The sequence below is a fragment of the Acipenser ruthenus genome, chromosome 17 (genome assembly GCF_902713425.1).
Source record: "Acipenser ruthenus chromosome 17, fAciRut3.2 maternal haplotype, whole genome shotgun sequence".
NCBI classification, from domain to species: Eukaryota; Metazoa; Chordata; class Actinopteri; order Acipenseriformes; family Acipenseridae; genus Acipenser; species Acipenser ruthenus.
The window spans coordinates 30,707,278-30,732,579 of NC_081205.1; the positions used below are offsets into that span (position 1 = coordinate 30,707,278).

The 25,302-nt window shown below is 39.8% G+C and overlaps 1 protein-coding gene across 2 annotated transcripts in view; it reads left to right on the forward strand.

The window, feature by feature from the left end:
* The window catches only part of LOC117423353 (ephrin type-A receptor 4-like), a 41,876-nt gene extending 17,261 nt beyond the window's left edge, over positions 1 to 24,615 (forward strand). Inside the window, exons 4-17 of one of the 2 annotated variants that reach the window (XM_058990378.1) lie at positions 4,379 to 4,534; positions 6,842 to 7,177; positions 12,644 to 12,768; positions 12,955 to 13,114; positions 13,237 to 13,348; positions 17,001 to 17,059; positions 17,365 to 17,478; positions 17,577 to 17,762; positions 19,800 to 19,861; positions 20,168 to 20,377; positions 20,495 to 20,644; positions 20,897 to 21,090; positions 22,522 to 22,677; positions 22,841 to 24,615. In XM_058990378.1, coding sequence (XP_058846361.1) covers positions 4,379 to 4,534; positions 6,842 to 7,177; positions 12,644 to 12,768; positions 12,955 to 13,114; positions 13,237 to 13,348; positions 17,001 to 17,059; positions 17,365 to 17,478; positions 17,577 to 17,762; positions 19,800 to 19,861; positions 20,168 to 20,377; positions 20,495 to 20,644; positions 20,897 to 21,090; positions 22,522 to 22,677; positions 22,841 to 22,955 — 2,135 coding nt within the window. In that variant the 3' untranslated portion in view covers positions 22,956 to 24,615. Of the gene's footprint in view, positions 1 to 4,378; positions 4,535 to 6,841; positions 7,178 to 8,851; positions 9,066 to 12,643; positions 12,769 to 12,954; positions 13,115 to 13,236; positions 13,349 to 17,000; positions 17,060 to 17,364; positions 17,479 to 17,576; positions 17,763 to 19,799; positions 19,862 to 20,167; positions 20,378 to 20,494; positions 20,645 to 20,896; positions 21,091 to 22,521; positions 22,678 to 22,840 lie in introns of those variants that run through there. The other variant, XM_058990379.1, reaches the window with a different exon arrangement.
* Positions 24,616 to 25,302: the final 687 nt, after the last annotated feature.

Genomic DNA, 25,302 nt, shown 5'->3' on the forward strand with positions numbered 1-25,302 from the left:
AAAAAAATACATTGTCCCTTTTGTTGCCAAAGAGGGTTGGATTAATTGTCCTGAATAGAATTAAAGAGGAAAGTAATTACGCCCAGCCAGAATGTCTTAATTTTCAAAAGAAATCATCAGTTCAGTCCAGAATCTGCCCCCTCCTCACACTTCCATTAAAAAGCATTTGTTCTTACACTGCCAACGGCCCATGAAGGCATTGTCCCACAGGTATTAGGGTGGCCACTGGTGGGCCTGTTGTATTCATGACAAGAGGGACCAGGGGGAACGATGTTTTTGGTCAAAAGTACTTGCCACTGGGACAGCTGGACCATTATTAAGCTTGGCTGAACATTTTAGACCCATGAACAGCTGTACAATCCCACAGCTCCTCCGAGTGCTTCATACTGTGGGACAGATAGATAATCAAAGGGGTCTGCCTGGACAACCAGAGACCACAATTAACTTGCACACAGATCTCCTGGCAAAATAAATTATCGAAACAGTGAGGGACTGTTTGGCACAATAAAGACACCCCCACAAAGGTCACAGCCCAGTATATTTAAAATAAAAGGGTTTTTTTTGTTTTTATTGTCGGAGGTGAAAAAATAATCTCCTAGTTTTTTTTTTTTTTAAATGTTGGAAGCCTAGAAGGAGAGTATAAAGCAAAACAAAACAAAAAGATTAAACTCTTATAGCCGTGGGTAAACCGAGGAAAACGAGTCTGCAGTCATAACTTTAAGAAGATTACTGAGAAGACCCAAGGAAGCCAACTTGTAGTTGGTGTTACACATTTGGGTTAATCCTCTTACAGGCACCGCAGTATTAGCTAAAACCTAAACAGGAAAAAAAAAAGTCTGGTCCACTGCATCCAATAAAAAGAAGGGCTCTTTCGCTTTTGAATACTCTTTTATTGTTTGCAGTGAATTCAGGATTTGCTTTCAGGTTCCATTGAAAAAAAAATCAAAAAACAAAATGTCCCTGTAATATAATATCAAGAGCTCAGAAAATGGTAGTTCCACCGTGAAGCCCTGTATAGACCTATACATATGCTTTTCATTGAGCATTGTATGCTGGTCTTAATGATAGCATTAAGCTATGCTCTTGTGGTGGCAGCCCAGCATTCCCTGATCTGCAAGCTCCAATATTTGTCGGGGGGCCTCAGAAATAGACTTGTTAGCCACTGCTGTGTGACTAGCCAAGAGCCTGCATGAAGTTCCAATAGCTTTTGACAAGTCATAATTTACTGAATCTAGGATCATTATTTATACAGTGTTCAGTTTCAGAAAATGTCTGAAAAGCCAAATTAGCAAGAGTGTTTTTTGATATTTATATATTTTTTCCACCCTAAAATCTTAAACCTCAGCCCTTGCATCGCAGACATCAGAGATATCCATGTTTGGCAGGCCGTGCAACTATACGTCCTGCGATTGTGCCGCTTGACAGACAGATCTTACTCAACTGGCTGCTTGTTTACACTCTGGGTCTGGCTCCTTTTTTTTTCTTCTGAACTGCAGAGGACAGATTTTTCCCTCACTTTGCCTTTCTTCCTAGCTGGGTGAAAAAACGAAGAAAAGAAAAACCCCTGAAGGCTGTAGCGCTTAAGCCAAAAAAAACACCTTGAAATTTTAAACCTAATTTAATTATGGGCTATCGAAATATCTGAAGTCATAAATGTGTCATGCATGTTACAATTTAATAGTACTGAAAACAAATAAATGAAACTCTTTTATTTAATACACTAGAGATTATATATATATATATATATATATATATATATATATATATATATATACACAGAGCCGTACCAATCTTTGGTGCCCGGTGCGAGATATAAATCCAGCGCCCCCCCCCCCTCCGGAACTTGCAGTCAGCGAATAAAAAAAACAAAAGAAAAAAGAAAGTGGGTTCAAAATCTTTGTAAATGTTCAATGGAATGCACCAATAGAAAACAAACCTAGAGCCTACAAATGTACTTTCTATTTTGCATTGTAGGGTAACTTATTTTTAAACTTTAGGCTACATAAATGTAAGTACTGTATGTTTGTAATGTATTCGTTTTTGATTTATAAGTTTCATTTAAAGCATGGGTAATATAGATGTTCGTAAAAAAAAAAAAATTCATATCAGTTTAGCTTATACTGTAGTGTGTTAATCTACGTGATTAGTATGAGAAAGACATTACTAGCATACTTACTTACTTACTTACTTAATGTGCTCTCCACAAATATTTTGTTTTTGTTCTCACCCTGTGCTGCTTGTTGAGACATTGTAGCGTCCTCTGACTCTGCAGGTTTGGAGCCAGTTCTTCCACGGGCTTGATAGTTTGCATTCCTTTTCTTTTGTGTTGCTTTTTCAGCTCTCTGTACTCAGCTGCTGATGGTTTCTTCTTTGGTCCCATTTTTTATTGCAGTAACGATCAGGGAAAAAAAAATTCTATTCTATCTATTCGTCAGCCAATCGGCGCCCCCTTCAGGTCAGCGCCCTGTGCGGCCGCACTGCTCGCACCCCCTTGGTACAGCCCTGTATGTGTGTGTGTGTGTGTGTGTGTGTGTGTGTATGTGTGTATATATATATATATATATATATATATATATATATATATATATATATATATATATATATATATTTAACAGTACTGTGCAAAAGTTTTAGGCAGGTGTGAAAAAATACTGTAAAGTAAGAATGCTTTCAAAAATAGACATGTTAATAGATTATATTTATCAATTAACTAAATGCAAAGTGAGTGAACAGAAGAAAAATCTAAATCAAATCCATATTTGGTGTGACCACCCTTTGCCTTCAAAACAGCATCAATTCTTCTAGGTACACGTGCACAAAGTCAGGGATTTTGTAGGCATATAGTCAGGTGTATGATTAAACAATTATACCAAACAGATGCTAATGGTCATCAATTCAATATGTAGGTTGAAACACAATCATTAACTGAAACAGAAACAGCTGTGTAGGAGGAATAAAACTGGGTGAGGAACAGCCAAACTCAGCTAACAAGGTGAGGTTGCTGAAGTCAGTTTACTGTCAAAAGTCATACACCATGGCAAGACCGAGCACAGCAACAAGACACAAGGTAGTTATACTGCATCAGCAAGGTCTCTCCCAGGCAGAAATTTCAAGGCAGACAGGGGTTTCCAGATGTGCTGTCCAAGCTCTTTTGAAGAAGCACAAAGAAACGGGCAACGTTGAGGACCGTAGACGCAGTGGTCGGCCAAGGAAACTTACTGCAGCAGATGAAAGACACATCATGCTTACTTCCCTTCGCAATCGGAAGATGTCCAGCAGTGCCATCAGCTCAGAATTGGCAGAAAACAGTGGGACCCTGGTACACCCATCTACTGTCCAGAGAAGTCTGGTCAGAAGTGGCCTTCATGGAAGACTTGCGGCCAAAAAGCCATACCTCCGACGTGGAAACAAGGCCAAGCGACTCAGCTATGCACGAAGGGCTGGAGAGCGGTACACGAATGAGTGTCTGCAGGCAACAGTGAAGCATGGTGGAGATTCCTTGCAAGTTTGGGGTTGCTTTTCTGCAAATGGAGTTGGGGATTTGGTCAGAATTAATGGTCTCCTCAATGCTGAGAAGTACAGGCAGATACTTATCCATCATGCAATACCATCAGGGAGGCATCTGATTGGCCCCAAATTTATTCTGCAGCATGACAACGACCCCAAACATACAGCGAAAGTCATTAAGAACTATCTTCAGCGTAAAGAAGAACAAGGAGTCCTGGAGGTTATGGTATGGACCCCACAGATCCCTGATCTCAACATCATCGAGTCTGTCTGGGATTACTTGAAGAGAGAGAAGCAACTGAGGCTACCTAAATCCACAGAAGAACTGTGGTTAGTTCTCCAAGATGTTTGGGCCAACCTACCTCCCGAGTTCCTTCAAAAACTGTGTGCAAGTGTACCTAGAAGAATTGATGCTGTTTTGAAGGGAAAGGGTGGTCACACCAAATATTGATTTGATGTAGATTTTTCTTCTGTTCACTCACTTTGCATTTTGTTAATTGATAAATATAAACTATTAACATGTCTATTTTTGAAAGCATTCTTACGGGATTATCATTGCTGGAGAAAATTAGCCTCATAATAAAATGTTAAGCAATCAAATTCTGGCTGAGATAGACTTGCCCGGTACTCCTACAATAGTGTTTGAGTTGCAGATTTCCTATTGAATAATAACCGTGTAACAGGAGCAATTTAACATGAACCATAAAAAAAATAAAAAAAATATTCAACTACACGTTTTGTTTGAAAAAGCCCATCAGAGCAGCCTACGCAATATACTGTTTACCTCCTCCCTTTGAGTTCAGGAACATGTTACGATGTATAAATTCAAGCTGTATAAATAATGCATAATTCTTTCTTTCTTGTCTGCTAGCTTGTAAAGTCGGTTATTACAGAGCCCTATCGACTGATGCCGGCTGCTCCAAGTGTCCACAGCACAGCTACTCTGTCCGTGAAGGATCTACGTCTTGCACTTGCGATAAAGGGTACTTCAGAGCTGAAACCGATCCTGCTTCTATGCCTTGCACCAGTGAGTTGTACAATTAAAAAGTATTTTTCTATTTAATTTCTGTTTGCTGTATGTGAATGTCTGCTATGCTTGTCACTGCCACCAGAGCGGCGCTGGTACTGCTTCCTGACACCAGGTGACCTGTTTTTAATTCCCTTTGTGCTTACAACCATGATAATCAGGTGTGCGTTCCTGTTCATTACCCTCTCTTTAACTTCTAAATTCTCATTCTAGGTTGCCTTTAGTAATCACTCAATGTGACAGCGAGCTAATGAAGAAATAAAACACTGCATCAAAGATTCATTCCTCTGGTCAAAGATAGACTCTGCTTCAGTGGGTTGTAAAATCAAGAATTCGTAAGCAAGACTGAACCAAATTAGTAGCAGCGTAGGAAACTGTGTTTTGACTTGACTGTGGATGCTGGGGTTTCGCAAGCCGGTGAGCACGTTCAGTTGCCAAAACAAAATTTTGTTTTTGGAGACAAAATCAAATGAGCCCACAAGTTACAGAAAGACAGTCACTTTCTCCTTCCCATCACGTTTCTGAAAAAGCAATACCATTTTGTCACTTTACTCTACTAGGAAACAACTCGAGCAGTGTTGACCTTTGGGTTCTTTTCCCCTGACCTGTTGCTTTTGAAAGCTTCTTTCCTCATCAGCGTAATGAACTGAAAAAAATGTTGCCTCATTTTTCTCAGGTCAACGGGTATAGCATGATGAAACAATGTTTCAAACAGTGCTTTCCTAAGCCTTTCAATTTATTATTTGCCACATTATTTATACCTGCCTTGGGTGAGCCTCCTGTGCAATCAGTTTCAAGTAGCGGTCTGATAATAAAATAAAAGAAAGAAAGAAACAGAACAGGCAGGTGTAATTTCCTTAAGAATCTAATTCCTGATATTCAAATCAAGAATACACTAGAAACGTCTGTTCCATGTCTGGAACGGCATGCATGCTGTATTTGAAGGCTGGGTGAACTTGGCATCACAAACTGGCAAATGAACGGGAATTCCAGTGCAACTTAACAATTAACAACTAATATGACCTTAATAGCAGGGTTTGTGCTGGGCAGCCTCTTGCTCTGCTAGAGCCATTTCGGGTCTGAGCAGAGCCAGCAATTAGTGTCAGCCACATACGCAGCCCTCAAAAAGAAAGAGGCACGCTTTATTAACACAAACAACACGTCGCTCTTTGCACTGTGTATATAACTTGTGTATCAGTTCAATGCAGGCTGAGGGGGTCATTCATTGATAAAATCTCTGTGGCCACTCTGCGTTTTTCCTGAATCAACTCTTTACATTCAGGATGTTGACATTAGATACACTGTTAATTTACAGTTCCACAAAAATTCTCCTGGACACTGTGATTGTGTTAGGTTAAAAAAAAAAAAATCTGTAATTCAATTAAAACTAGAGGCAAGGAAACATAATATCTCTACTTAGTAGTAGAGCACCTTAAAAAAAAAAAAAAAAAAAATGGGGGTTAATTATTTAGCAAGATAGTATTCTGGGTTCTTCAGCGTTAACAACATCGCCAGTTTAATGAGCTCGGGATAATAAAGGCTTCAGGAAAGGCAATGAAAGTGCCATTGTTTGTCCTCTTGCTTCGCTCTTCCATTAGGTGACTCCCCTGCTCCTCTCCCCTCAGTGCTGGGACCAGATCTTTCTCTGTGTCACTCGTCCCCTTAGTCCTTCTTGCATCTGCTCTCCCAGTTTTCCGCTTCATCAGCCCCTTGTTTAGATACTGCCCTGTCCCACATACTAATTACTGACTTCTGCTTTGGTGCAGGGGAATTCTTTTTTTTCCCCCATGTGAACAAAGTGGACACAAAGTCTAAGAATGTCTTTAGCCCTTTAGCAGTGAATTCTAGAAAGCCCCTGCTCCTGTTGCCCTTAATGCCCTTAATGCCCTTAATTGTTTGGAGGGGGTACCGCCCGACACGGACAGCAACGTGCGGCTGCTCTTTCTATACCTTTATCCTTTACCCTGTGTAGCCTGAGCAAAACAGGAACGTATTATTATTATTATTATTATTATTATTTATTTCTTAGCAGACGCCCTTATCCAGGGCGACTTACAATCGCAAGCAAATACAAATACATTCAAGTGTAGACGTAGACATGACGTAATTCATCACTTCTCATACACAAGAGTTTACATTTCTTATTCTAATTTTTCTGGCTTGGGAATACCTTAAGGGCCTCAACAAAACATAACCACTGCATATCTGCTAATTAACTTAGTTTGCAGCTGTTATATTTCCCCTGCGCAGACAGCCGTGTATGTATGTTAATAACTTCCCCTGTTCTTCTGTGTTTATCTTTGCTAGGGCCCCCTTCCTCCCCTCAGAACCTAATCTCCAACGTGAACGAGACCTCCGTGAACCTGGAGTGGAGCACGCCTCAGTACACGGGCGGCCGTCATGACATCACCTACAACGTGGTGTGCAAGCGCTGCGGCGTGGACCTGTCCCGCTGCCGGCCGTGCGGGAGTGGCCTCCACTTCAGCCCCCAGCAGCTCAGCCTAAAGAGCACCAAGGTGTTCATCACCGACCTCCAGGCCCACACCAACTACACCTTCGAGGTTTGGGCCGTGAACGGAGTCTCCAAGCAGAGCCCCAGCAGCGACCAGGCCGTGTCCGTCACCGTGACAACCAACCAAGCAGGTGAGTCACCGTAGACAGGCTAGGACCTAATACAGGGGGGGTAGGAAGAAAAACAAATGCAATTGTAAAAAACGAAAAGCTCACTGTCACAAACCATGAATTAAGACAAAGATGGGGCCTTGTTCTCATAATCTCACGTGCATTTCTTTTAAAATGTCTCCTTCATAATGACTATGAAATTCGATCGTCTTTGCTTTTTTTTTTTTTTGCATGAAACAGACCATCAAATGGAATTGGGATAACAGGATATAGTAGTTAAGAAAGCTGGAAACTATACATGGGTTGATTACTGTTTAAAACATTTTTCTTCTTCCAAGACAATTTGGTTTTCCCCGCTCTAATCTTTATCATAACGGAGCAATTTATCGTCTTTTCTTACATTATCAGCATTTCAAAAGACACACAAGTCAATCTGCTGCACGTTTTTAGAGCCACGTTTCCAAAAAACCTTGATTAGGGATAAGGTTACAACTATACAGACAGTGGGGAGCATGGTGGAAAATCAACACTGTACCATGAACAATCTCTTTCATAAATCACACATTCCCTGACAAATCCCAAGCCATAAAAACTGTAGTGAAATAAGTTCCTCTCTTTGAAACGCGGCGGGCTGTAAATGTGTTTTATTTTATTTTTATGAGCCATGGCCTGAGGACACAAGCTTTGCTTACAGTTTAAACAGAGAAGCTGCCCACTCTCTGACTGGGAGTCCTTTTGAAAGAGGTCAGACATTCGAAACAATTACTGTAAGAATGCAAGTTGCCCTAGCCACCAGTCGCTGCTCCAAGGTTTACGTCGAGGCAGCATTTGTTTTTATTTCTCAGCTGTGGTACATTGTTCCTGCCTAATGGAAAGTGCTGCATTGAGATTACTTTTACACTCATTTTCCCTGTATTAGTGTATAGTGTACAATGTGGGCTATATATCAGAAAAAGGCTCACTGCTTGTAGATTTATTGTAATGACTGAGTTTAATCAGAGAACAGGTTGACTCTTAGAAATACAAATGGCGCAATTTGGTGCCTCTGTATTGTCTAAACCATTTTTTGGCAAAAAAAAAGAAAGAAAAGAAAAAGTAAAACAATCACTTATGAATTAAACGCTGGGACAGTCAGACTGGCTTTTCCCATCTGTTTAACATTCCAGACCTCACCTTTGATGTTGCCACACCAAACACTATCAGTAACGGCAGTATTTCTCATAAATGTTACACATGTATAAACATAAACATCAATAAGGTTCAGTTTTCCTCCCTTGCATTCTTGTCATCTTTCCCCAGTTGAAACTGGTCTGAAACCATCTGAAGTCATTTTATATAATCATCAGTTATATCGTATGTATTTGTAATTGTGTTTATTGTTTGGTTATTTAGAATAAATAGAGTAAACGTGAGTGTTTGGAGTTGTTTAGGTTACTTTTTAGTGTAATTGTAATTACTGCAGCATCATTGTAACTGAAATTGTAATTAAACACAATAGCATTGTAATTTCAATGGCAATTTCAGCAAACCATTCTGCTGTAGCTGTGGTTGTAATTACAATTCTAATGGACCCCAGGCCTGCTTTGTATTCCCCTGCGCTGCAATCAAACGGGCATCCTGAAGCTGAAAGGCTTTGGCAGATCCCTTTGCCAGTCCAGTCAGACACTGTTTAGACAGTTTTCCTTCCCCCTTTAGTCTAGATGCCACGGCAAGATGCCCCTCCAATCAAAAAGAGAGAACTCCACTCTACAAAAGACACACACCAAAGGCTGAAGTCCAGGTTTTGCTTCAATGCTTTCATTGGGCTTGTTCCAAAAAGAAACCCTCTGCATTACTGTTCCCCTGGGACGCACACTGGTTGGGTAACCAAACCTGCTTTTAATATTCAGTGAAAAAAAAGCCTGTGGAATAAAATGGGGGGGGGGGGGGGGAAACAGAGGATTCCCTCAAACGGAGAATAAAACATTTTATTGGTTCTCATGACAGGAAATATGCTTCCATTAAATGAATCCCCCCCCCCCGTAACTTTTAGTTCGCGGCTTACATATGGAAGAATAGTTTGCTATGCATTCCATTAACCTTGTCATGTGCATTAAAATAACGTGTATCAAGATTTTAGGGTATATAGAACCAGAGATATACCAATTTATATAGTTTGCGCTTTATGAAAGTGGTTAGTTTAAAATCATAATAAGAATTGTTGTTGTGTGTGTGTCCTCATTTTCTCTTAGCAGGTGCAGAGGCTGACCTTATTTGGAGTGGAAAGTTTTAACTGCTAGTTAGAGAGAGGAAGCTCTCTTCACTTTGTAACCGCAAGCTGCATCCGTGACATTTCTTAAGAAATGTCACTGAGTTTAGTTAAGATATTAAGACAGTACAGGATGCTTGCATGTAGGACGAAGTTGTTTTTGTTGTATATGATTGGTCTCCTCTTGATCTTCCAAGCTGTTGCTACCTGATGTATGTTGAGTTAAGCTTCTGTGATTGGCTCGCAATAACTGTAGGTTGCGAGGTATATATTACGTTTACTGGCTCTGCGCAGTCAGAACTCTGCTCGATGTTTGTCTAGCACCATGTGTGCTGAGAGTGTTCTCAGGTTTGCAAACTTATAATAAAGAAATTGTTTGGCCACTTGTCTCTACTGCACTGGTTTCCTCACAGAAGTACTACAGATACAAAATTCCACGACATACATTAAGTTGGTTGTACTGTAGCTCATGCTAAAGAATTTTCAGGTGTACTTTACATTATTTACAATTTATCTAACGTATTTCAGTAAGTTAGAAACTGGACTGGAATGCTGGCACTGTACATTTTTACTGCTAGATTATGCTTGGAGACATTGGCGTTGGAGAAACTGGTATACTTTTTTCTTCTAATCTGAATGTTCAAATTCCTCCTCATGAGTGTGTGTGTGTGTGTGTGTGTGTGTGTAATATATATATATATATATATATATATATATATATATATATAATAAACATGCATGCTTCACTCAGCAAGAAATCCTGTATTATTTTATCATCTTCAATCCCCTGAGCTTCTCAAATTCATTTTATTTGTCGATTTGTTATGACATGATTGATCTGAGGAACACAAACGGTGTGGCCTAATTGTTTAATACAGCCATAACACATTTAACACCAGGATGACTTACTCTGACTAAATACATTTGCATGTCGTACAGAAAGTGTTTTCAGCAGCATGATGTATGATGTATTTTATGTGAGTTAGGCTACTTTAAACACAATCTCCTGTTAAAAGCCGGAATTTGTTGAGTAAAAAAAAAAAAAAGAAAATGGGCCATATTAAAAAAAAAATTAACAAATCAATTTGTTCCCGTTATAAACTCAGACAAGGCCATATTTTTAGTCTGCTTTATTATTAGATAATCTTGGTATGGCATTTATGAGAAGACCATCCTACTTCAAAAAGGTCTGATTTAAATACATGTTTTTAAAATCTTATTATGAATGTGTTCACTTGTGCTAAAACCTCAGTTGCTTGCTTAATGGTTTGCTCCAATTAACTTAGTGAAACCTTTAGCCCTTTTATATGCAGTGGCCAGGACTGGTGTGTGTATCGAACATCTGTCATTGTGGACTGGCCCTCAAATTGAAACAGACTTGTTTTCCTGTTTACCTTAAGTCAACAATCGCAATCAGAAGGAAATGTACGCAAATGACCGACATATTTCTGTTGGCACAGGCTAGAAGTATCATTGTATAAACTTCGAGAAAAAAAAAGCTGCCGTTAGATTCACTTCTTAGTGAGCAAGCAGGAACAAAACAGGCTGTGTTTATGTTAAGTGGAGTGCAGGCCGGCTGAGGAATGTAAAACCCAAACCTAACATCAGGAATATTTGCTGGCATCTGACAAAACCTGCTTTTGTTGAGCGGGTTTATGACTGCCCGCAGACGCGTAGCACCATGTTATATTTCAAAGGTGTAGGGAATAAGTGCAGGTTTCTGTTATACATAAAGAATCCAAATGTAAACTGTGTTAATCATAACTGGAAAGAATAATGGCACGCTACCTGATGAAAAAAAGCTGTGCATCAGATAATGTTAAATAAAAAATAAGAGTTTAGAAAATGCATAAATCATTTTAAAAAAATCAGTTGATAGGATCCCTACAATATATTACAAGGATAACAGCTGTTTTATTGTCAGCACACTTCATGTTATTATTAAAGTACAACCATCTTTTGAGCTTCCAGAAGGTGGCAATTCATTATTTTTTTACTAGTTTTCCAATGTGTTTTCTCAAAACCAATGGAACTGTTTCCTGTACAGAAATCTGCCTTCGCTGCTCAAGATTACCTTTAGTCACCCTTCAAGAGTAAAACTGTATAAGAAGTGAGAGGGAGTAAGAGAAGGTGCTGCCAGGGACTGGTGTCTCTCCGTGTTCCAGAACGCATTCCACCTCTGGTCGCCCCTAATTGTGTCTGTTTGCTTCCTGTGGTTTTCTCAGTTTAACCTGATTTAATGAAACCCTTGTCACTGTCAGGGATCTCCTCTGCAAGCTGTTCTGTTTCAGCACCCCTTGAGAAGTGGCTTCGCGGCACTGGCCCGGAGGTCCACAGTGCAGGCTGGCTTGTCTGTGGAGCCTGCGAGTTTCTGGTGGGGGTGTGGGGGAGCTTAATAAATCTTTACAAGGTGTTTAATTGCAGGTTGTTCAGGAAGCGAGAGGCAGGACAAGGCTTTGTTAATAACTGCAGGGAGCACAGTCCTAAAAGCAGATCAGGGGAGTGACACATTTCAGCCTAGAATAAACTTAGAATGTTTTAATAATAGCGCCACTTTGAAATTGAATTGCTTTAATTCTAGCTGTACTGTGGAAGTTTAAAATACTGCAGTTCCTCTGTAATAGGGGCTGGACAGAGTATTGCAATGACATTTACTGGTGTTTATTGATTTAGTTTTTTTTAAAGACCTAGAAGTTGTTGTTCATTACAATCCAGGTCTCATAGGACACTATCTATAGGCTTTTTAAAAATGGTCTGATTATAACTAAGGACCGTCTTGCACTGTATCTAAAAACAATAAATGGCTTAGATAACATTTAGAGTTTAATGGAGCCGTGGTACATAATACCCCCTTGTTCTTCTGTTGATCCGATATCCACATCAATAACTAAGATAGCAACTCAGGTTATCCACACAGAGGCAGCTCTGTAGCCAAGGGACAGACAGCCAACTCAGAAATCAATGACAGACTTTCTGCAAAAGAGTAGCTTCGTTTAAAGAAGTGACATACATGCAGAAAAAGCGTGTGCCCTCATGATTAGCCTCACTTTCTTGTTGAAAGGCAGTGTTTCATGAACAATTATGGAATTGGCTTGTTTGATGTTATGCTTGTAAATTTGCGGTCTTAAGATAACAGACTGGAGGCTCAAAAATCTCCTGTGGTTTGTGTGACAAATTGTAATTCAAAGTAAAAAGAAATGACGGGACTGATGAGGCTTCTCTTCTGGTATCTTTTGCAGCTCCTTCTCCTGTCACCTCCATTCAGGCTAAAAGTATCACAAAACACACAGTGTCCCTCGTCTGGCAGGAGCCTGAGAGACTGAACGGGGTCATCCTGGAATATGAAGTCAAGTACTATGAAAAGGTAAGGCTCCCCGAGGCAGCTTCCATGGTTTGTGGCATCTAGGTAATTATTTTCAGTATTCAGGTCCCGAGAGATTTGCAGTGGAAGTGTTAACACAAAAGTAATGAAAACAAGCAGCAAAGTTTGCCAACTGGATATACCTTGGCCCAGCTTCTACCTGATCCTCCACCGCCTTTCCCTTTCAAGGACCAGAACGAGCGCAGCTACCGGATCATAAAGACCTCAGCTCGGAACACCGACATCAAAGGCCTCAACCCCCTGACCTCATACGTGTTCCACGTGCGTGCCAGAACAGCTGCTGGCTACGGGGACTTCAGCACACCTTTTGAGCTCATGACAAACTCGGGTAAGTAACCAAAAATGAGTAAAAATCCTTACAGCCGAACCACTTTAGTACTCCTAATGGTGGTCTGTATGCTTGAAAAGGCACGGTGTAACCCTTGCTTCTCCTCGTTTGGTCTCTTTCAGTTCCCTCTGCTATCGTAGGGGATGGTGCCAGCCCCACGGTGCTGCTTGTCTCAGTGGCTGGAAGCGCGGTCCTGGTGATCATCCTCATCGCAGCCTTTGTCATCAGCAGAAGGTAGGGCTCAACTCTCATCTCATTTATTGGCTTATAGTCAAGGTTGTTTCCTTCTCACGCGTTTGGGAGGAGAAGGAGGAGAAAACTTTCCCCCCGAAGTAAATCTTCGATTTGCATGAAAAAGAGAGTGTTAGCATCAAAATAGCCTGTTCTCTCATTGATTCAATTCTCCCTCCAGTCGGTCTGCGGTTCTCCAGAGGCCTCTGCCTACAGTGCCGCACTGTGTAAGGGGTGACAGCTCCTCTGTTCACAGCCCTTTGGTGGAATGTAAACAGAACAGAGTGATTAATTGTCATGTCCACGAACATCCCTACTACAAAACTGGCCTTGGTTCTCAGCATCTTGTTTACCAGGCCTTTGCAAAGTGCCTTGCTCAGGTAAAACCGGGAAGGGATTTCAAATGCACTACAACAGGAGGCTTCATCTAGGGCTATAATCGCTTTAGCAATGTTACAGTGCCAAACAGAGGACACTGACCAGCTCAACTCACTAAATATAATCACTGCTTATTGAAGCCTTCCCTGTGCTAAATGCAGCTATGGCCAAAAGTTTTGCATCACCTAGAATTTTAGAATTGAGACATAATGATAAAAAAAACTAATTGAACATAATTTAGATATTTTTATTTAACATCATGTAATCAAAGAAACTAGAAAACTACCGGAAGCCGTAATCGTAGTACAGTATTTAAGATTTTGAAATGTCAAATCTTTCCATTTTTAAGTAGATGGGAAAACTACAAAGCAGTATTGTAATTCAATATGTTAACTTTATTTGACTTTATGAAGCAAAATGTGTTAATTCTATAGGGTGATGCAAAACCTTTGGCTACAGCTGTACGTTTAAAAAAAAAAAAAAACAAAAAAAAAAACGATTTATGTAGATTCTTCCCTGTAATCTGAAGAACAATATACTCTTTGTGGGTTTTTACAATCACAAATTTACAATGACAAATTGCAATTCCTCAGACTTTACACTCCCCCATCTGCATGTAATACAGTGAGACAAGCTTTATTAAAAAACGACTGTAAAAGGAAATAGCAGTGTCAAACTTGATAACTTAAGACTTCATCCGGCTCCACTGATTGCTTTATTATATAAGACAAGACTGATAGCCAGATATGCTGGAATGTTAATTACGGCTGGCCATCTTAAAGAGCTGAGCTACACTGAGTTTTCCTCTGCACTCGCGCGCACACACCAATCTATGAATAAAATCTGCTCTGAAGGGCCGATAAATGCGGCCTGCTGATTGGACCTTCATGGATCACTTTTTAGAAAATGACATGTCAACCTCTTGGCCTCGTATTGATTGTTCTTAAGGATCAACCGTAAACCTGTCAGGGCTGTGCTGGCTGGGAGCCAGGTAGCTGAGAAGAGCGGCTCTGGCAGGCATACTGGGGTTTTTGCTTTAGTTATCTTCATGTTTAAATTGCATTTAGGTGAATCTTGAACACACAAAGATAGCTCTGAAGGGGAGGACACAAGGGCTTGCTGCAGAAAAGATAGCCTATTAAACTGTGCTCTCGGCAGCTCTCAAACTATGTCTGCCCTGTTTAGTACTGAGTGACATCACTGAGTGACAGCCTTCTGTGCAGGCTTGTACTGCAAAAGCAATCTCATGGCTCCCAGAATCTAACATGTGGGAATTCCTGTGTTTTACAGAAAACAGCACTGCTGATATGTATAAACAAAATAAAAATAAAAAAGAAGTATATTTTACAGGAAAAGGTAAAGTCAGGTTACTGGAATACAGATCCCAGTGGATCTGAGAGTACTGTAATCAAGCCAGTTATGTTTAATGTGGTCACACAGGTTAGTAGTAAGTGTACTAAATGGAAACGTGTTTAGGTTGTATTGGGTCTCTGGTATCTCCAGTGAAGGGCAGTGGTATCTTTATTTTAGATATCTGATTTATAAGGTAGCTATCTGAACTATTTTTTACTTGCTTATACAGCTTCTCACAATTCTTCATTTGCCAGGGAACATGCACTGTTTGCATAGATCCACTGCTGAGTTCCACATAAATCTACACCCCATGCATATATCTTAACAAATCTGCTGGGATACGCTTGGTTTTCAATTTTTTCTTTATGCTCTTATAAAATAGATTGGGTAGAGAATCTTGAGAAAGACAATAAATTAAACCGAGACAGCCTTATCTAGTTCAGAAGATGTTTCTTCTGGTAATAATAATAATTAAAAAAAAATTAAGGAAATAAATTGAAACTGAATAAATGTTTTATTCAAGCAAAAAACAAAAAAGGGTAAGTTAAGCTATGACGTTGTCAACATAGTTACCTTGGAAATCTTCTTTTAGTAGTAGTTTATTATTTTATTTTATGCTGCCAATCACCCTTCAGGCATTTCCAAGAGTATACACCCACAGAGAGCTTTAGGTGTGCAACGGCCCCATTGATTCCAATTTAAGGCTTCATTAATCACAAAAAGGTGTAGCGCTCATCAACAACTGGTGAGGTGCATAGTCAAAAAAACAGATATATTCATGAAATAAAGGTTGACTGCACTCTTCAACTTTAGAAATCAGACCATGAATCTTCAACTGAAACTTCATTGTCTTGTTCTCTAAAGTTGAAAAAGTTGAGTAAGTCAATTTCTGGACTTTGCTTGAGAGCGTGCGGTCAACCTTTATTTTGAGAATAATTTAAGGCTTTCAGCAACAAAGTGTTACTTCTGCTGCTGGCGTCCCTTGTGTATTGTGGAGGAGCTTTTTAAAGACAAAGAACTGCGCGTCTCACCTTGAGGCCTGCAGGCCTTCCTGATCCCTGGGGTTTCGCAGATTCTTACCTGGACCCCCGACCCCCAAATCCACATCCCTAATTACCTGAACTCAAAACTCTTTCTTCAAAAGAGCTTCCATGGTTCCAACAGGTGACTCACCTTCTGGAAGTCCATTCACCCCTCCCTCTTAGTCCCGACCCCCTGCCACCTCTTTCAATGGACTCCTCTGTGCTCTAAGACTAACTAATGAGGGCGATTTTTAAAATCCTTTTCTGCCCCATACAATATGGCACTACTGCCTTAGGCCCCATGGGGGTCAACAGGTGACAGTCAGAAAGGTAGGGCAGGAGAGGGGCCAGCACTTAAGATTGTAATTAAATGTCTGAACAGTAAGCTGTGTGTTTCTTTTCACAAAGCAGGTGGCCCTGCATTCTTTTTTTTAAATCTGCATACTGTTTTTATCAGGGGGAGGGGATTACACATGAAACGTAATATATTGTTCAGATTGCTGAGGAGCATACACATTAGTACTGTAACACATCACCCTCCGTGAGATTTTTAATAATTGAAGAAGTGCAGTGAAATGCAATGCAGAATTCAAATGAATATTAATAAGCCCTAACAAAATAAAGCCGGGGCTGTTCATGCTCCCTGTGGACTAGAGTTGTAAACCATTAAGATAAAGGATGCTAGGTGTAGTTTCAACCAATATGCTTCAACAGTACATTGTAAAGACTTTCAGTGGAGTGTAAGGAGGCATGTTCTTAATTCAGTGTCATTAGGTTCACTGCTTCATACATCTGCTGTTAAAGGGAGTGGTCTCTTCAGTGCCTTCAGACTTGAGCAGCTTCTTTTCTCTGTTAGTAATCTTCTTGTCTTATAATTTATTTTTGTTGTTTTCCGTTACCAGGCACAGCAAGTACAGCAAGGCAAAGCAAGACGCAGATGAAGAGAAACATTTACACCAAGGTAAATGATTAATTGCTTTGCTATATATATACAGTGTATGTATGTATGTATATGTGTATGTGTGTGTGTATATATATATATATATATATAAACAGAAGCATAGAGGTTTGTAGTGAATGGACATGGAGGAGAAATGACCCAGTAGTAGTCATTTTGTAGTCACCTGAGCAGGGACTGATCCCCAAGTACTTATGCTGTAAAACTATTGGCTGTATAAGATTTGATTTGAGTAGTATTTTCCCCAGGTTAAATACCTGTGCACATTTTAACATGTTGTCTAACTGTGATGTCAATTTGCTTGGCAGGTGTCCGAACATATGTAGATCCCTTTACCTACGAAGACCCCAACCAGGCTGTCCACGAGTTTGCCAAAGAAATCGACGCCTCCTGCATTAAGATTGAAAAAGTAATTGGAGTCGGTAAGGGGACATTTTCTGTTTATAAAACGGAGTATTCTTTACTTTTGTTAGTTTTTCTGAATGTTTTTGGTTGACATTTTTATTTATTTTTTAAACAGGAGAATTTGGAGAGGTGTGCAGTGGCCGCCTAAAAATGCCGGGCAAGAGAGAGATCTGTGTAGCTATCAAGACCCTGAAGGCCGGCTACACCGATAAGCAGAGGCGGGACTTCCTGAGTGAAGCGAGCATCATGGGACAGTTTGACCACCCGAACATTATCCACCTGGAGGGAGTTGTAACGAAATGTAAGTCGAACTCTGGCAGCCAACGCAGGGCTTGCTGTGATGCCAACTTGAAACACAATCTGCAGCATTTTCCCTGTGAAACGACAGATGGAGCAGAGCTATTGATAGCTAATAGGTGGAAATCTGTATGTAGTACTAGTCATTAATCTTGTTGTCAGCTTTAAATGAGTTTAGGGTTTAAAGCGGTATCCTATCTCCAAGGCAGCTTGTGAAATGTATACCCGATGCAAGTGCAGTGCGTGTATATGTGAAATACTGGGTTGATTGTGAAGCAGATGGATGAAACAGTGCAGTGTATCGTAACCAAATTCATCCCTGTCTTTTATACTGGCTTCTGATCTTTATCTTCGTTGTGGCTTTTAGAGACTAGCACTGTTGTAAGCAGGAATGAAGGAGATGCTTCCAGCAGCAAGCGGTGTTTGAAAGTTCACAATGTCTGCTAGCTCACAGTGTCAGCAACCTCAGTGTCTGCCCTCAGTGTCTGCCTGGGAAGTGTGCGGGAGATGTTGACCTCTAGTTCAGGTCTGTTGGTAGAATCTGTTAAGAATCCATTACTTGCTCCCAAGTGGTGCATCCAGTAAAGGCGCTCCGCGTGGAGTGCAGGATGCGCCCTATAGCCTGGACGTCACCGGTTCGAGTCCTTGTTATTCCATTGCCGACCTTGGACAGGAGTTCCCAGGGTGTGGTGCACAATTGGCCGAGCGCCGCCTGGGGTAGGGAGGGTTTAAGTCGGCCAGGGTGTCCTCGGCTCACCGTGAACCAGCGACTCCTGTAGTCCATTACTTGAATTTAAAAAAAAAAACTGTTCAGTATTAAACCAGGGCAAGTTAGTATTTTTTCATTATTAATATGTTTGATACACTCCTTTTTAAAAAGGCTGAGGAGGAAGGGGGAGGCTTTCCCATTACACTCACGTCTGTTAATGCCGTTTTGAGTTGGTGGTGATAAATGGCTTGTCATCTGCATAATGTAGCTTCTGCTAAATTAAAACGAACATTTAAATTTCCAATATGAGGGAGCTGACCTATTGTGTGCCATTGTGTGCATCCCAGCAGGCAGCACTCTGCTGTAATAGGCATTGGTTCATCATGCTGTTAGTTTTCCCAATCACAGGCAGGTAATAAGGCATTCATCTCTTCTCTCTCTGTCTGATTCTTGATAGCTCGGATAAATTGGCGTATTCGGTAAACAAAAAATGAAAATGCAAATAAGATATTGTGGGCATGGGGCATGCATTTTCAAACTTAATTTCTAACTGTCACTCCAGTAACTTTTGCGAGCATCTTTGAATACAAACAAAGCTGGATCATGGCAATGGCATTGTATATCAATACTGGGGAATGGGGAAAGATGCAATTACCTATGCTCATTTACTTGACAATGTTTTTGTTTGCTGGAGGCGGGTTAATTAAGCTACCACAGGAACGGTGTTCCTGGATTTGATTTGTTTTCCCAGAGCTGTTCTGAGTTGTTTTATTTACATGGTGGTAATTATATATAAAACATCCTACAGAAATGCTTCTTCTAGATGCACTCCATGTTCCAAAATAGGCCTGGGACTGAAAAAACATTAAGAGAACATAAAGCCTCATCCATCTGATGTTAAAGTGTGTGTCTTTGCCAAAATAAAAACACTTTTGCTTTCCGAAGTAGTAACGTTTAATAACGTGGTGTGGATGAAGCAGGATGCATGTTTGAATGCAGCTTCCTGAAATTACAAATACAAGACGCATTTACGGATATAAACTGGAATTTGAAAAGTTCCATTTCAGTGTGCATGAATAATAATTAGGGGGATTGTGTATTTCATTGGGACTGGGTCCGATTTAAAGAAATCCCAGAAAACTAAATCACTGAAGGGTTAATCTGCCAGGTGGAGGCAAACTTGCTCTTTAATAATTCATCTCCTACAGAGGCGCAAGTTTGGCATTTTGTAATGAAATTAGACTGTGCAAGAGTGATGTAGTGCATTGCCCATTTTCATTTCATTAGCTGAATTGTGTGCTATATAATTATGTCTCCTTTTCCCAACTCTAGGTAAACCTGTAATGATCATAACCGAATACATGGAGAACGGGTCCTTGGATGCGTTCCTCAGGGTAAGTCATCCATCAAACTGATGATAGATTCAAATAGCTCCCCTGCAGCTGGTCTCAGGCATCTAGCTAATGTATCTGGTGTGAGTTTTATTTATTTATTTATTTTTAATTCGATTTCCCCACGAAGAAAGCAAATTACGGGAATGCTCTTAAAAGTTTCTTCAATCTATATAAAAATAAATCGTTTTCTATAATCTACAAGAACTATGCAAAAAAAAAAAAAAACAGAAACGAGACTGAATATACAATGCAATGGGCTATTTAGATAAGCTTTTGTAACCAGTGTTGTGTTTGTGTGTTCTATAGAAAAATGATGGAAGGTTTACAGTGATCCAGCTGGTTGGAATCCTGCGTGGAATAGCCTCTGGAATGAAGTATCTCTCTGACATGAGTTATGTCCATCGGGATCTGGCTGCAAGAAACATTTTGGTTAACAGCAACTTAGTGTGTAAAGTGTCAGACTTTGGCATGTCCAGAGTGCTGGAAGATGACCCAGAGGCAGCCTACACCACTCGGGTAAGATCGCTGGAGACTTTCTGACTATGAACCTAAGTCACTTGGCCCTGCAGAAACAATACACAAAGAATGTTATTTTAATAGGCTAAATAACGTGTGTGTGTGTTAAATTTACAGGGGGGTAAAATCCCAATCAGGTGGACGGCCCCTGAAGCAATCGCTTATCGGAAGTTCACTTCGGCAAGCGACGTGTGGAGCTACGGAATCGTTATGTGGGAAGTGATGTCATATGGAGAGAGGCCGTACTGGGATATGTCCAATCAGGATGTAAGTTTTCACAAGTGCAAAATTAATGCTAGATGAGTACAAGTGTGTTGGTCTTTTAACGTTTTTTTGTTTTGACCAGAAGGTGATTAAATAAATAACGAGCAAAGCACAGTAATGTGTAGCTGTAGACAGCTTTTAGTTACTGTAAACAGTATATCATACTGTTTCTTTTCAGTAAGCTTCCACAAGTAATTTCTACTTCTACCCTGAGATGTACACAGCAGCTTAACCGCGATTCTTTTTCCTCTCAAGGTAATTAAAGCGATTGAGGAAGGCTACCGCTTGCCTCCCCCCATGGACTGCCCTGTCGCCCTGCACCAGCTGATGCTCGACTCCTGGCAGAAGGAACGCAGCGACAGGCCCAAGTTCGGACAGATCGTCAACATGCTGGACAAACTGATCCGCAACCCCAACAGCCTGAAGAGGACGGGAGCCGAGAACACAAGGTCACTGTCAGGACAGTTTGCTAACTGTGATGCATTAGAGAGTAGATTGGATGTGACAAGCAAGCCTGAACGCCTGTAAATTGCTGTATTTACAAAATCGTATGCCTCGATCCTTGCCAGCTTGCAGAGCTTCATGTACTGGCCCTGAATTCAGATGAGCAGCCCCAACCAAGGATCTATAAACTCAGCAGTTTCATTCCCGTCCTGAAGACAGTTTATGTATTTGATTATTCATGTCTAAGCATCTTAACTGATTATGTTTATGTATCTAAATAAAATAAAACAAAATATGTGAATTATTAGCTTTGTGTAGAATTACGTATCTGTAAACAATTTGCAGCATAGCCTGGAACTATAAAATCATCGTTTCAACATGTCTCCTTTGTAGGTGTTTAATTTTGTTCTTCAACAAAAATCGCTAATAGATGTTACAATCATCTTCAAGGAATAGGGTTTCACATTTTGGCCCTGCAAAAGAAGACACTGTGAAATTGTACTTCACTAACAACAATGTGTAAAGGCACAGAAGGGCGAGCTAATTATGTTTGTATGTTAGTGTAAAAACATCTGAGGGGGACTGTCACCTCTGCCAATGTCACACTGCAGATTTACAGCCTTTTATGATACGCGGGTTCACAAAGGCCCCAGTGTGACTATTTGCACCACAGACAAGTAATTGTAACGGCGAGCCAGACTGCCTGCACGTCCTCCAAAGTGCCATTTTAATTGTGGTGTAGCTGCGGGCTGGCAAATAAATCCATAGCTCGTTAAATTATTGAGGAGGAAATCATATCCCTTAACCCCAGCAGTCTGTCCACATTCCACCTAACTGTGCTAATTCTAAATATTTAATGACGTGTTACATTATGTATTGTAAAGGGTGTTCGTTCGCGTTGGGTACCCTAGAAATGTTACTTTCCGATTGGGAACCCCATCAATAAAACATGCAGTAGCAAGCATTAGATGTTATATGAGCAGATGAAATACCTTTTTCGAGGGCTTGATTGCTGCAATTCACTTGTGCAAGCATGAACATTAAGATGGTTAACATATGGTTCCCTGAAAACCTTTCCTTCTGCATTTTGCTCAGCTAATTAAATAAATGCCTCTGCAGTATGTAAATAGTTGCATTGCAGCACATATGCTATACATGTTTATTAACATTAGAATTTCCTTAGGGTGGAAAATAAATGATCTTGCCACTCTTATACATTTCGTTCTTATTATGTTTGACCCTATATTAAGCACTTTGTTTATGGGCTGAAGTGCCAGGAGTCATTTAATCAGTCATTTTATTTTTTCAATTGATTCTGTGAAATCCGTATTAAATAATACGGGGTGTAATGTAATGGTTGCTGTGTAACCTGTACTACAGCACTGCATTCCAACCTAGATTCCTATACTAACCTAGACTATGCTTTGTGTTCACAGGCCTAACACCACCCTTTTGGACCCCAGCAGTCCTGAATTCTCCTCATTGGGCACTGTAGGTGACTGGCTCCAGGCCATCAAGATGGAAAAATATAAAGATAACTTCACAGCTGCCGGCTATGCCACTCTGGAAGCTGTGGTACACATGAACCAAGAGTAAGTAAGCAAGCCCACCATTCAGTCTAGCTGAAGATTGTTGAAACTGAAATTAAGTCCTATTTATTATTGCTAAAGCCAAGTGGGGAGCATTCAAGTCTGGTCTTAACGGGAACGTAACGGCGCGTGAATCTAATTTTAGTTTGTATGTTCTGTTTCCCAGCGACCTTGACAGAATCGGAATTGCAGCGGCTGCACATCAAAACAAGATCCTGAGCAGCGTTCAGAGAATGAGGACCCAGATGCAACAAATGCAAGACAGAATGGTTCCTGTCTGAGCCACTACAATATAATCTCAAGATTCTATATGGAAAAAAAAAAAGAAATTAGTTTACCTCATCCATGCACTTTAATTGAAAAGAAAAGAAAAAAGGCACTTTTATGACTTCATCCTTGCCCTTTGATATAAAGATATTTTTGTCTTTTGCTTGATGTTTGGAACTGAAGGGGACTTACTGGGAGTGCCTGCAGCGTAATGGTGGAAGCCGAAAGATCATTCATGTAATCCATGTTGTGCTTTGTTGAAAAACCGTGAACCTTTTTTTTTGTAGATGTCTATTTCTGATTTGCTGCCATACATTGTGTCTGGCTGAACCACCGAACTCTGAACACTGTAATGTTTGTGGGATCAACCATAGAGATACGGCTTTGGGCTGGACAGAAGCATTTCCTCAGGATATTCCGAGAAGTCTTAGACCTGGCCTGAAGTATTTTGTCAATTTTTTACAGTGGAGCCTTTCTATGTTGGATTACCTTGGTTACTGGAAACTGCCTTTGCTTTTGTATGTCTCTACAACCTTGCTGAATGAACCCAGAGAGCTGTCTGGACTTCCACTGACCAGACCTCAAGACTATAAAAACTGTGTTTTGTTTCTACCTGTGATTAGCATTCTGCAACAAAACTTTTCTTCACCTGGAAAATTCTGCTAAAAATCCCCTCAAAAGGGGGCTGTTGCATGTTGGTGGCAATGTCTTGCCTTTTACATTTGAAAAACCAACCAGTGTCATAATCTTAAAAGGTGAGCATTAGATAGGTGCATTATTGAATACTGTAAATAATGTGTTTTTGTTTTAAATTATATAGTTCTTAACCTAATTGCTTCCCTGGTGTGTCACCAGCACACCTGGGACTATAGTTTCTATAGTTAAACTGTAGTTAAAAAGTGGTAGGGAGAATGTGTGATTATTATTATTATTTTTAACAATGATTGGTAAAAAAAAATGTGTTTACAAGCTAACGGTTCGTGAATGAAGTACGAATAAAAATACACCCTTGTATTTATTTTAATGTATATTTTGGTACGTATTTAATAATTGTAATCTACTTTTGAATAATATGCGATGGTGCTTGTCAAAAAGTGGCAAATATTTTTTTTTCTGTGCAGTACAGCGACCATCCTACTGAATAATCCCAAAGTGTTTTAATGTTCTGAAAAGATGCATTTTTCAAGTGTCAGCAGACCACCATACAGACACTATAGAAAATATGGGCTATTGCTGCTAAGAAGTCCATAGTGTTTCAAACTAGGTATTTCAATTCCTTAAGTTTGTCAAAGTAGTTTGCATGTTAACTTTGCAAACAGATTACATTTTATTTTTAGATTTCTGTTTCTTTTTTTTCATTTATCTAGCATCTCCATTTAGTTTCATACAACAGAGTGGAATGCCTTTTCAAATAAAATGAATTATTCATATTCTAGTTAATTCTGTAAAATGATAGTCCAGTCACTACTTCTGTGCAGTATATGAATTTCTTAATATGCAGTTATTTTTTTTTATATGTTTTGTATTATTTCTTAAAAGAAAGGTATAAAGAGATAATGTAATTTATTTTAGAATATTCTGCAGTTTTTAATTAATTCCACTGTGTATAAAAATACTTTTTTTGTTTTTCTAAAATGATCAATAATAAAAAATAAATAAAAAAAAAATAAAAAATGTGATGGTTTTTCTTATTAACAGCTATCCTTGAAATTTCTTTGGAAATACAAGGACATATTATTATTATTATTATTATTATTATTATTATTATTATTATTATTATTGTTGTTGTTATGATAGTGGAAGCTGTGTTATACCTTCAGTAATTATTAAACAAAACGGTAGACAAACAGTTTGAAAAAAGGTTTTCTTTAGCTTAATGGGCTTATTACTATACAAACAACTTAACTTTGCGCTGATAGGCAGTAGTAGATAGACTAGCTATGCATCTGTGCAAACTAACTGAAAGGATTACAGTGGACACTGCTAAACATCAGATCCATTCAGGCTCAGAATACAGGAATAACAACAAAAAATGAAAGTCTTGAACTGTTATAATTTGAGAGGGGAAGACAAACAGTATCACGTGACGACTGCAATCCCCTTCATCTGATTTGACCGCTTCAAACCCATTGTCTTATTTTACTACTGAAGTAAATCTGCAGGACCTGTGCACATCTTAGGAAAACATTGGAACAATTAACCAGAGGCAGGGTAGCTTCTTACGTCTGTAAGCTTAACGCTTGTGAGCTAAATAGCAGAATTGTTGCCTCAGTCATAATTCTGTGTTGCAGAATATAAGTGGGAGAATCTAATTGGTGTGTTGATTGCAAAACAAAAATTACTTTTAAGTACAGAAGTGGC